The 13,417-nt window shown below is 47.6% G+C and overlaps 1 protein-coding gene across 1 annotated transcript; it reads right to left on the reverse strand.

Moving 5' to 3' along the window:
- Positions 1-10,634: 10,634 nt before the first annotated feature.
- Positions 10,635-12,694, reverse strand: LOC144082964 (alpha-2Da adrenergic receptor-like). Its single transcript, XM_077610470.1, has one exon. The coding sequence runs from the start codon at positions 12,417-12,419 to the stop codon at positions 11,118-11,120; it is 1,302 nt and encodes a 433-aa protein (XP_077466596.1). The 5' UTR covers positions 12,420-12,694; the 3' UTR covers positions 10,635-11,117.
- Positions 12,695-13,417: the final 723 nt, after the last annotated feature.

The following is a 13,417-nucleotide window of genomic DNA, read 5'->3' on the forward strand; positions in this document are numbered from 1 at the left end:
TGATATGACTAAACTGCCAATAGAGTAATTAACAACATAACTGCTGTGTTGTACTTCTGCTCTACTTCGACAACTATTCATACACAAGGCATGTTTCATAACTGAGATACTTCCAAACAGTGTTTGGAAGTATCTCAGTTATGAAACAAAAAACACAGTATATACTGTGTTTGGCAAACACAGTATATACTGTGTATTTTTTTAAGTACTATATATATATTTGGGAGAAGGCTTTTCTTTACCTAAAATCCCATGTGGGCCCAAACGGATCTTTGAAAATAGAATCAATGTCTTTCTGGAACTGAATACACATCACAGCATATCACAGCAGTTTTTTTGTGTGGTTATTATTCATATACTGCTTGTGAAATCATTCTAAACACGTACGGTTGACTGGTTGAAAACTCCGCCGCTAGAGGACAGTGTCCCACTTTTGTTCACCATATCATGCGACCAGGGGCCTATTAGTTTATTAGTGATTTATTTCACAACATTCCTCATAAATTCTCATAATCAGCCCCGGAATAAGAATTTATGGCCAAGTGTTAATTAAATACCTGATGGAAAACTCACCATATGTATATATCAAGAATGCAAAAACGCTAATGATTAACAATAGGATGAAGATGTTAATAAATATAAATGATGTGCATCCTCTATGTTTCATTTTAATCTTTTTACTTAAACATTGTCTACACGCAAGAAAGTTAAGCATTAAGCCGCTGACCCAAAGCGAACATTAAACATCCATTTTTGGGGCCTGCTACTGCAAATATATGTATATGTCTGTGGGTGGGTGTGTGTATGTCTATATATATATATATATATATATATATATATATATATATATATATATATATATATATATATATATATATATATATATATATATATATATATATATATATATATATGTGTATGTATATATATATATATATATATATATATATATATATATATATATATATATATATAGCCTATCCCAGCTAATTATGGGCAGTAGACAGGGCACAACTTGAATGGGTTGCCAGCCTATCGCCGGGCAGGAGAGACAAACAACCAATCACTCATAGCCAAGGAGCATTTAAAGTGTTTCAACCAGTCTACCATGTATGTTTTTGGCATGTGGGCGCAAAGCGGAGTACCCAGAGAAAACCCACACAGGCATGCAAACTCCACACAGGAAGGTCAGAACCCACAGGGCATCCAACCCTGCATCTCAGAACTGTGAGGCCAACAGGGACTGGTCTTTTCAGCCAATCCCATTTCAAATTGAAATTGAAATGGAAATTGGTTGCTCAGACCAAAGTGCTCCGTAAAAGCGAACGACCCCCAGGCACGGCAGGTCGATGGACCGACCTACCCCGCCAAGGAACCTGTCTTTGAATTCAGAGGTTGACCCCGCGGCTTCCTTCGTCCGGCAGCTAAAAGCCAGCGGAGGGAGGGGACAGGTACGGCGCCGAGCTCCACCGGGACGCCGCGTGGGGCGATAATGACGGCGCCGAAAGTAATGACTGTAATTCCGGCTGGCGTAATGAGTCAACTCGCTCGCATCCCCCATTGCTTTTGAGAGATAGGCAAGCGAGCACCTCCTCCTTCCAAATGCAGAGAAGTGGCAGAGATGACAAGGGGAAGAAATGACTTCTTGACGACCCCCCACCCCCAAGCATCAGCCTTTGAATGGCGTCGCTCCTCGCAAAGAGCTCCGCCGGCTCGCCGCAGCTGCAGGAAGCGTCTCATAAGAGGAGACGTTCAAAGGCCGCTAATGTTTCCTTATTGCGACTGACTGAGTGTTTACCGGCGGAGAGGCTCGGCAGCGTACGGCGTTTCAAAAGCGGGAGCCTGCGTGGGCCGCTTTTGTGGCGCTAAGCGTCTTTTTCCTGCTCCCGGGGCCTGATCACGACATTCATTGGCATCCTGACTTTTTCCTCCGGCGTACCGCGACCTGCGCAAAGGTTTGGCCAACTTTTGGAGGACACGGAGAATGTTGACGAGCACTCTTCAGAGAGCCGCTTCAATCAAACTCCTGCGTGTTTTGCTAGCTTAAAAAAAGTGAGAACCCAAACAACGCGTTTGGAGCAATTTGTAGAGTGGGGAAACGCAAACCGTTCCTTCTTCATAAGGGTTCCGGATTTCCTCATGCGGGGCATTAAATCATGTACGTTTAGGGCTTTTGTTTGGCTGTTTGTGCGCTTGATGCGATGGCTCATACGTGGTGTGATTAATGGAAATAATAACATAGATGCAACAGATATTCAAATGAAATAAATGGAATCCATTTAGAATTGTACAAAGAAAAAACAATTGAAGCATGAAAGGGATTTATTTATCCTGATTTGCGAGTCATTGACTTTGTCAAAGTGGCCCCCTGAAGACCTTCTGGATTTTTCCACGGCTTCCTGTCGTGGACCACTTTGTCCGTATTTGTTTATTTTCTGATCAAGTCGCTTTAATGAGACTAAAACACAGCTCAAATGAATCATTAAATTACTAACAGGGAGGAAGTTTCCTGCATGCACCAGTTCATACACACACACACACACACACACACACTAAACACAGATGTCAAATTTTTTAAGACTTGAACCCGGTTTACAGAAAACTTGGACAAAATGCTATTATTTTTCCGATCCAGAAACACATTTAAGCAATAAATAGGGTGTTCATTAACTTGATGGCGACCTTGCATTGAATTTCCTTTTAATATGACTAAGTTAGGTCACAATGGGTGAGCTCATTAGAAGTTTGTCATCTTTTTTGCCTTGTAATTAGATTGCAATCGCTTTTGTAAATCAAAGTATTCTGCAAACGAGCCTTATTACGCAATTAGCAGCCCACTTTGTACGCACTTCCTCTCAGGAGGACAAAGTGACCCATTTTACCGTATTTATCCCCATTTCCGCACACGGTGTGCACCTTTCCATAATAATCATAAAAAAAGTTCATCATCTTTTAATTTGTCTGTAAGGGAGCCATTTTATCCTAATTTCAACATTCCATTCCATGCACGGTTAAAGTCAGGAAAGGGCAATTCATTTGTATATAACCAATTGAACATCTGCTCTGGAAGGAGGCCATTTGGTGCCCTCGTCTTTTTTCTGTCGTCCTAAAGTTACCCAAATAAAACCTGTTTTGCCTGGTATGGTTCAGACGATTTGAACCTTTCAACGTCAATCCAAAAAATTGACAGACAAGTTGTCACGCACACCAAGTTGAGAGGTAAGTGTGCCGCCATAAATAGGCATTATGACAGACTGCCCAAGAATACAAACAGATGGACAGAGAGAATATTTTAATGCATTTTTTTAGGTCACACTCTCCTTGTGGTCGGCACTTTTTATGCCGTAGCACGAAGCCAGGAAATGTCATTCATGGAACTCAAAAACTTTGACACAAAGAGGACACTGTGATGTGTTGTTTTAATAGCATTCATTCATTCATTTTGCATTCCGTCATTTATTATATAATATGGCCACGTCACGGCTAATAGTGTACCCGCTGCCCAGGATTCTCCTCCAAAACATCGTAGAATATCCAGAAAGCCATTCCAGTCATACAAGACTGTCGGAAGCGATTGATTTATCCGCGCGTGCGAGTGCCAGATTAGCGTCATCCATCATTGGAATGAACGCCGTGCCTGCCAAACGCTAAGAATGTGACAAAAGGCTCGGTGGCGGACAGGTTGCTATGACGATTCTGGCTCCAGTCATTTCCACCGAGCGCAACTTTGCCCCAAAAAGTCTGCTCGTCCCCGTCGACAACTTGCATTGCCTTTCTACGTTTGAGGGGGCTCTATTGTTTCCCTTTTTTTGTCCTCGCCTCCCGTCATGCTAGCTTTGAGTTTGATTTATTTCATTTAATAAAGGGACAGTACATATTAATGAACATATTCATGTTAATGAACAAATATATGTAAATAAGTAAGATTATAGCCCAGGGCAAATTTCCATCTTTAGTGCCTCGTGCAGGTTGAAGGTAAATGATGACACATACACACACAAACACACGCACACAAGTACGTAGCACCATTTTAGACAGCATTGCGATGGCAATTTTGTGGGTCTAACAGCCAGGCTTGAAGTTGATTGGCCAAGATTCAGAGACGGGAGTTGACGTATGCTAATTGCTATTGAATTCTAGGTATGTGCGTCACGGACAGAGAAGCCGCTTTGGCTAATTTAGCATTCTTTCTGACGGGAAGTACACAGTCACCTCTAGAGCCATCTCTTGTGGATCTGTTGGTATTTCTTTTTCAATTAAATTCTTGCAGTGCCTCTATTTTAATTGGCAGCATGGCCGGATTGGATGCAAAGTGTAAAGCCCGGGCGGAAAGGGCTGCCCGCTTTGCATTAGTACAATAAGAAAATGCTAGTGGCAGCTACTAACTACTTCATTGCTTTAATCCCAGGTGTGGCTATGAATTCATAATAACGCTTCCTCATGAGAACCAAATGAGCAAAGCTGAATGCCCGCCAATGTCATCATACATGTTTGTGTGGGTGGTTGTGTGTGTGTGTGTGTGTGTGTGTATGTGTGTGTGTGGACAAAATGGTCTCTGATGGTGCAATGATGCTGTCAATAATGAAAGGTGATCATGGAAAGGTGGTTATCATGTACGTGTCTGGGATTGTAGGTTCGATCCCCTGTGGGTTCCCGGGTGGTCTTCCTCCGGGTGCTCGGGTCAGTTTCCACGCAAAACATGCTCGCAAGCCTGCTCGAAAACTCTCTAAATTGTCCCTACACATGTGCGTGATTGGTTGTTCGTCTCATTGTGCCCAGGCGATCGGCTGGTGACCAAATCAGGCTGTTCCCTCCCCTGCCTACTACCCACGGTCGGCTGGGATAGTCCCCGTCACCCCCGCGCCTTTTGCGAGGCAGACCGGTACGTAAAATGAGCAAACAAAGCAACGTGTTCTAGCCGAGTGTCAAAATAAAGGAGGCTTGAATACGAGAAATGGAACTGATTTGATATCAAAAGAGCCGATGACCACGTTACCACGCCAGTGGTGTAAGAATCGTGCAATGCGTTGCGCGCCTCAAGAGTAAAGAGAAGGATTTGCATGATTCACCCACATAAAAGATTCATCTGATATGGGCAGGCTTAGGGAAAGGGAGATCAGAGTGCTGGAAGCCCCTCCACAAAATGGATCTCCTTTCAAACGCCGGCTGTTTTTGATCCTTCCTTATGGTGCTCGTACACAGGTGAGGGGACGAGCTTTGGACGCTCGGTGTCCTCTGACGGCCCCTCCACCTATCAAGATGCTGTTCTTCCAATTCCAAATTGGTTCCCATTCGCTCATTTTGTCCCCGTTCGGCTTCAGATGGGAAGTTTGATTGGGCAACTGGCATTGTTTTCTCTAGCTTTTTGTTGGCCAAATAGCTTACAGATGATTTCCTCCAACCGTGGAAGTCTACGGAAGTTCTGAGATTTTTTTTTTTTTGGACTACGAGGCCTGCTGTGAAGGCACGAATAGTGATTTTCATCGTTTTTGCTCGGTGTGTAGAATTGATGCAACTACCGCTTATCCACTGTGATTGGCCATTGGTTTCACCTGCTCTCGCCCGCCCCAATTTGCGCCTTCTGATGTCACGCACCTGTTCCTGATTGTCTTGTCAACCCCCGTCTGTCTATTTCCACCTTTTTTCCTTGTCTGTGCAGTCCATGAGTTGCCTTTTATGTTTGCTTCTTACTTTTTTCCCTGCGTTTTGTCCTACGGTTATTTTGGTACATGATTTTCTGTTATTAAGTCCATGTACACAAACGGAATTTTGAGTCAGCACGGACTGAGGCGCGCTTTTAGTGTTGTCGAGGCTCCTTCTGGTGTAAGTAACTCTGCACAGCAACGTTACCATGGCGACCAGGTGGCGACGGAATCGGCTTTGTCACGCCAGAAATTTGATGTTGAAGATGAAGGTACTTTGCAGACTCTTCACTCGGTTCCACCTTGCTCGCCTTGCCGCACTCCACGAGAATATGTCCAAAAGTGAACACGCTAATGTAGGTATATAGCGGGGGTGGCGAACAAGGTACACACAAAGGGCCAAAATTTGAAACTGTCAAAGAGCCACACCTTATGTCAGAAGCAGCATGCAAAAAAATCAAATTGAAGCCAAATTATTTTTCAAATATCATTTATTATTTGTTTTCAACGGACTCTGATGCATTGCAGTGTCCTTTAAGAGAGAATCCAAATAAGAGAAACGTGCTGCTGTATGCTGCTGGGCCTTGGGAAAAAATGGTTTCACTTAAAAGGTTTGGGTAGCCACAAATGAAATATCGTCCGTTTGGATGACGCTTGCTTATGTGAGCGTCGAGACCTCAAGTTGAGGAATAGTTTTATATGCGTCGGAGCCATGATTAAGCGTATTTTCCACTCATTTCTGCCTGAGAGCCGAAATGAATTGTTTATGAGACAAGGGGCCACGTTGAAGCGCCGGGGTCAGAGGTCAATCATACTAACTTTTGAATAGGGTTAGTCTTGCTCGGGATCCCGCAGGAAAATCCACGCAGTCATTTTGGGACTGTGAGTCGGTCGCACCAGCCCAGAAAGTCACATTTTTGGGAGGGTATTATTTTTATGTTGTTAGAAACCAAGAACAGACAACAGACATACGTCAAAGTAACAATAGTAAACAACAGGCTAAATGGAAATCTGTTACCCAAAGGGTTTTTCAGATAACTAGTGCCTCACAAAACAAGCTAGCGGGTGGTCCAAGAGGAAAAATAAACACATAAGTGGCACTTGAGTAGGAAAAAAAGTGCCACTTTTAGTCCGAAAAATACGGTAATAGCTCCAGATTGCCGTGTTTTTTCGGTGGAGGGAATCGTGACAAATCCATATGATTTTTCCTCGTAGGTGAGCGCTTTGACGGCCGCACGTAGCGTTCCTTAAATGCTTCCTTTTGTCATCGGGTGGCTGAAGTTCATCCCGTCATTTGACAAAATGCAGCGTTGGTGTGTGGAGCAATGACCGCTCGCCCCATTGTTTGGGTTCAACAAGAGTTCGGGCCAGATAAAGGGAAAGGAAGTCCAAATGCTCAAAGGTTATGAGAATAGTTGGAAGGATTGGTCGAGGCCCAGTGCTAGTTAGCGGCGAGATAAAGAGCAGTCAAAAATGACAGAAAGAGAGAGAAAATTTGCCACGAAAAGAGTCCAGGGAGTGAGACCGTTAAAAAAAAAGGGGGGGGAGAATTGTTATCATTCAAACATTCCTTGTTTTCGTGAGCTTGGTGATTTTGCTTCCGGCCTTATTTTGGCCTTGAAAAATGTTTTTTTGGATGTTTTATCTAAATATTGTTGGACACAAATGAGATCCCCTGATTTTTCAGCTCTTCAAAGCCATCGGGAAAGTGGCCCGATTTCCCGCGGCAGCTTCAAGTGGTGCCGAGGTTGTTTGTGGCTCTGCCGCGCTTGTTTGGACATGGCGGGGCGCCACTTGGGCTAATGACACAATAGCTCTTCTCCTCCTCCCGAAAGGCGGCTTCCCGGAATCCACGCCACGGGCTTTGCCGCCTCTCCTGTTAGGGACAATTGAAAAAGCAATTACTAGCTACAGAAGCCGTGCCATCAGCGGGTGGGAGAAGCTTTCATCCGGAGGAAAAAAAACAACAACTTTGAAGGCCAATCTCACCTGGCCAGCCTCGCCAGGTGCCAAACCTTGATAGTCTTCAAGCACAATCTTGGAGCCAAAGCACCGGTACGCGGCTCGGACCTGTTGCAACTGCTTTTAGAAGATCCAAATAAAGGTTTTTTTTTTTCCACATCGGGGAGTGTTTTGGCTTTGTTGTTCTCATTAGTCTTGAAGATTTCACGTGGTGAAAGGTCACTTTGTCTCTATTTTTGCTTGGTTTGAAGTCGCGCGGAAAGAATAAACCGTCCGCCCGAGGAGAAGGGGACCGGCTCGGCTGCCACCAGATGGCGCTGTAACGAAATACTCAGGTTGCACAAATGGCTCATTTGTTGGCAATTTGTATATTTATTTTCCCTTTTCTGTCACCAACGAGGCACAAACTAACGAGTGAGACGAATGTTAATACCAGATTCAAAGTGAGAAAAACAACTCATGGCGTCATTCTGGAAGGACATGTTGATTGCAAAGATAATCGAGTCAATTTTGGGCCTGGCGCGTCTCCGTGGACCATACTAATATGATGTCTCTATTTGTGGAAATATTTTCACTGTGCTTGAGCTTGATGACTCTCCCTCTCTGGAGAAATGAAGCCCCACGTAACATGTTCAACGTTCAGTGAGTTGACGTCCATCCCTCCGTGAGATGGCTATTTTTGAAGTTGAAATGATAGTGTTTCCATATTTCAGATTTCAGTCCATTTCAACCTTCCCTACCTGGCAAAAGAATCTTTTCTCCTTCCCAAACGCCTCATTTTAAGACAACATGGACTGGAGTTTTTACAATTTTTTTAAGGTGACGCCCTCAAAATGCAGCCTTTGGCTTGGCGCCAGAAGCAGTGGGAGACATTCTTAGAAGGATATAAAGAGTGGCACGTACACCCGAACACACGCAAATACAGCTTCTTAGCTTAGGTCGCTAATCTTTTACACTTTTTTTTTTACAACATCACGCGTGTTTTTTGCTTTCTAGGTTAAGCTCCGTCTCACGCGTTGTTTGTTTACTCGTGATTCAGACGCCGGCGTCCCGATAACGCCACTCTAGGCGCCTCTTGACTGGCTCGTACATAATCAGCATGAATCACATCATTTCATTTCCAGCGACTGTGTTTTTTTTCCAAGAGAAATCGCACCTGAGTGTGAGTTGCGCCAGACAAAAATATGCAACGAAGAGGGAAAAAAACAACCTCAAATTGGCATTTCTGGGAGCTCAAAATCAACAGAAAATGAACTGGAATTGTCCTCAGATGAACCGGAAGTGACTTGGAAGTACCCTGAAAAAACGTCCGAGCGGATTGGACGCTGCCTCCGTCAATGGCAGCCAACGTGTTAACAAACACGGGTTGCTAACAACCTGTTGCTTCCAACGGTGACAACTTTTTAATCGCTTTTATATAGGGATCACTTTATTCACATACGGTCACAGCGTGAGACGGTGGCACGGTGGCCTCTGCGTCCGAGTCGGTGGTTGTCCATCTGGCTTTTGTCGAGATCACACTTTGATTAAAATAAAGACAAAGGTTCCCTGTTTTTCCGACAGTGCCGCTATTGTGAAATTCCGAGGTCGTGACCCGGGGGCCCCGCGACAATAGGCGGTCATGCGGTGCAAGAAAGCATGCTCACTTACTTCCTGACTCACTCTTTGTCTTTTTATGCTTTTATAATGATGATATACAAGTGTTTTTAATCCAAATATTGACCATCATGATGACATTTTATGCTTCTAAATTGCACACAATGAATGGAGGATCATTTTGTCACGCGGCAAAGACCAAACGCCTCGCCGGCGCGTCTTGGTTTTGTTTTATAACGATGGTCGCCAGTGTTTTTAATACAAATATTTATGCCAGTCTGAACATTTTTAGAATTGGGAACGCACTGTGAGATCTGCATTATGTATGAATTGGACATTCATGTCCACTCCGGAATTGAAGGCGGCCCGGCGGGTGAGCGGTTAGCGCGTCGGCCTCACAGATTGGGGTCCTGGGTTCAAATCCAGGTCAGTTCACCTGTGTGGAGTTTGCGTGCTCTCCCCGGGCCGGGTGGGTTTTCTCCGGGCACTCCGGTTTCTTTACACACCCCCAAAACATGCATGCTAGGCTAAGGTAGCGCTCTAAATTGTCCCTCGCTACGAGTGATTGGTTGTTTGTCTCCTCGTGGCCTGCGATTGGCTGGCCAGGGTGGCCCTCAGTCAGCTGGGATAGGCTCCAGCACCCCCGTGAGGATAAAGTGGTTCCGAAAATCAATGTACAATTGGAATACCACTGGATAGTAACAAAAAGAAAAAAGAAAGACGGACTCCAAGCAAAAGTCAGCCGGGATAGGGAGGCTTCTTCTATAACGCTCGAGAGGAAGCCAAAATAAAAAGTGAGCCAACACACTTTGGCTATGGCGTGATCTTACTTAGAGTAAGCATAGTATTTGCATTCGAGCAAAAGGGACGTCACGTGCTTTGAATGTTTGCACAAATAATAGCGTGCATACGCGTGGACTGGACTTATCCAGCAGCGTTCACGCCTCCATTCTGCTCCGCCGCCGCCGCCTGACAATGAAACCTCGGAGACGGCAAATTCCGCTTCTCCGGTCGCACGCTGGCAGAAAATAAAAAGATGGAAGCCCGTGCCAGCGCTGTATTTCAAAATAAATAATCCTTCATTTTCTGGACCGCCTCTCCTCACAATGGCGGCTCGCCGGAGTTGGACGGCAGCCAATTACGGCTCGGCAGCCGGCGGGTCACGCTCTAAATTGGTTGCCAGTCAATCCAGGGGTTGCAATGAGCCTAAGGACAATTTAGAGCACTACATTAGCCCGGCGTGCATGTTTTGGGGGGATGTGGGAGGAAAGCGCAGCGCCCGGAGAAAAGCCATCGAGATGGCGCTAACTCCAGATGGGAAGGTCGGAGCCTCGCGGGGATTGAACCCGCGATCTGGGAAGCCAGTAAGCACCCTCCGTGGGCCCGCTTTAAAAACAAACTTGCTTTTTGGAAATTCCCAACTGGGCCATCTGATAAAAAATAAAACATTTATTGTGAGTCAGAACGATGAGTTTACAAAGACCAGGATTAACACAAGGGTTGTTCTGTGACCGTGACGTGTCAAAATGAATACGTACACACACATATTAATTCGATAACAATTTGTGTCTCTCATCTTTGAATTTGCATTCGATGACATCACCTCTCGTATTAAAACAAATACGGCAACACGTGAGACGTACAGTCGGCGAGAGAGGCGTGGATGAGAGACGCGTTTAATACTCGGACCATGCACATTCCGGATGGCTATTTACCGTATTTTTCTACTTGGCTATGTTCAAAATGGGAGGGAGGCAAGTCGATGCTTCGTAGACAACAATCAATGTTCGCTTTTGAGGGAAATCACCCTCATCAGCTCCAAAAGCCCAGTTCTGTTTATGTATGTGCCCAAATTCCTTCCTAGGCGAAAGCCCTTGGGCCCGACCCCGAGCCCGAGCCCGACCCCACCCCTCGCGTTTACGGGCGCTTGGCGGCGGGCCAAATGATTTTCTTGAAGGCTCTCCTGAAATCCCTGTTGAAAATGGTGTAAATGACGGGGTTGACGGAGCTGTTGCAGTAGCCGATCCAAAAGAAAAGGTCGAAGAGCGTGCCGGGGATGACGCAGCTCTCCCGGCAGATGGCGTGCAGGCTGTAGGTGAAGAAGAAGGGGAACCAGCACAGCACAAACACGCCCATGACCACGGCCAGGACGAAAGTGAAGCGCTTCTCCCGCATCTGGGCCACTTTGGTCTTGTTCAGGGCGGCCTGCCGGCGAACGCCGGGCTCCGAGTAGAGCTGAGAGGCGCGGGACGAGGCCCAGGAAACGCCGGCTTGGCGCGTTGAAGCCCGCTCCTCCGCCCGCGCCTTGGCCTTCCCTCGACGGGCGTCGCGCGCGTTGACCCCGGAGGGAGCGCAGCTCTCCTCCAGGTCGATGTCGTCCAGCTCGCCCCGCCTGGGCGGTCCGCCCCCGCCCCCGCCACCACCGCCGCCACCGCCCGAACTCTGGCTGCTGGGGCTCTCCGTGTCAAAGCGGTCCTCGCGGACGAAGCAGGTCTCGGACTGCGAGGGCTGGCGTTCCAGCCCGTTCTTGGCCACGAAGACGGTGGAGGAGCGCTGCTTGGCCACCTTGTAGATCTTGCAGTAGACCAGGATCATGACCAGGCCCGGCGCAAAGAAGGAGGCCAGGCACGAGGACAGGATGTACCAGGTCTCGTCGTTGATCAGGCACTCGCGTTCGTCGTGCTTGGTCATGAGCAGGGGCGGGAAGGAGACCAGCGCCGACACGGCCCACACCAGGGCGATGGTGGACTTGATGCGCTTGGGCGTCCTCTTCAGGTTGTAGCTCACCGCCTTGGTGACCGACCAGTAGCGGTCCAGGCTGATGGCGCACAGGTGCACGATGGACGAGGTGCAGAAGAGCACGTCCAGGGCCAGGTAGAAGGCGCACCACGTGCTGCCAAAGTACCAGTAGCCCATCACCTCGTTGGCCAGCGAGAAGGGGATGACCAGGGTGGCCACCAGGATGTCGGCCGACGCCAGGGACACCAGGAAGAGGTTCTGCGGGGCGCGCAGAGCCCGGCTGGTCAGCACGGCCACGATCACCAGCACGTTGCCCACGATGGTGACCGAGATGACGGCGGCCACCGCCGAGACGATCAGCGCCGCCGTCGGCAAGGCGTGGGGCCAACCCGGCAGGGGGGGCAGCGGCGGGGTGGTCTGCGTTGCTCCCTCCGTGCCGTTCACGTCCTGAGAGGAGGCGTTCACCTGGCCCGGATGCATCGCGGCGGCTCCGATGTGGGCTCCGATCTGGCCATCATGCTGAGACGCGCAGCCCGAGCGTGCGTAAAGCTGGCGAGCCGAAGCCGAAGCCGAGCCCCAGCCGCAACCACAACCGCAACCGCAATCGCAAGCGCAATCGCTCCCGCTCGCTGTCCGCAAAAGTCCCGGTGCGCCCACAAGCTTCTTCCCAAGGCATCGTCCCCCAGATTCCGTGCGTAATAGTGCCTCTTGCGCTCGGGTTCCGAGCGAGCGAGCGAGCGAGCGCCTCTAACGGAGACGCACGCCCGCCTGTGGTTGGACGCCCGTTGGAGAGGGAGGGAGGGCGAGAGTTTGGTGACATCACTCCGAGTACTCCCAGCCCGTTTCCCCCCCTCACTTAAAACGAGGAAAGTGGGAGAGTGAACTAGACACAGAGTTGGCGAGCGGCTGTTTTGGGGCAAGTATTTTCTCTTCCTACTCTTCCAGGGTGCCCTTGGTGAATGCTTGATATCACCCCCGTCGGACCAAAACACACACAATGCACGGTGTAATTGACACTTTTGGACTGCCAAACGAGGAGAAACATTGGTAAGAAAATCACCTCAAGCAAGATGTATGAAAACTGCCCCTCAAGAACAGGGCCGGCTTTTGCCATAAGCAATATGGGTGGTTGCTCAAGGGGCACGCGAGAGACCACCGCCATTTGTTTTCAATGATATCAACGATTTATTCTCCCATATTTCCAGGTCGGATTAGTGGCGGAAGCCGTCTGCTACGCGTTTGCAGAGGAGGTATTGCCCCTCCCCCTAACAACTGCTGCATCTAGATTGTTCATTTATTTTCAAGTATTTGTTATTGAAATCAGGGTGGCTGTCCACCTAGGGCGTGAAAGCAGCCACAACCGCCTCAGGACTCGTCCAATTGTTTCCATCCGTGACCATCAGCCACCTTCATCAAAATCTGCCAGTTTTTTTTTAATTGAAATCAGTTGAAAAGAAAATGATTCTTTAATAAACAGC

Source organism: Stigmatopora argus, chromosome 9, assembly GCF_051989625.1.
Source record: "Stigmatopora argus isolate UIUO_Sarg chromosome 9, RoL_Sarg_1.0, whole genome shotgun sequence".
In the NCBI taxonomy this organism is placed as follows: Eukaryota; Metazoa; Chordata; class Actinopteri; order Syngnathiformes; family Syngnathidae; genus Stigmatopora; species Stigmatopora argus.

Bases quoted from the DNA above. Each gene is read 5' to 3' on its own strand.
- LOC144082964 (XM_077610470.1), bottom strand. From the start codon at position 12,419: ATGCATCCGGGCCAGGTGAACGCCTCCTCTCAGGACGTGAACGGCACG.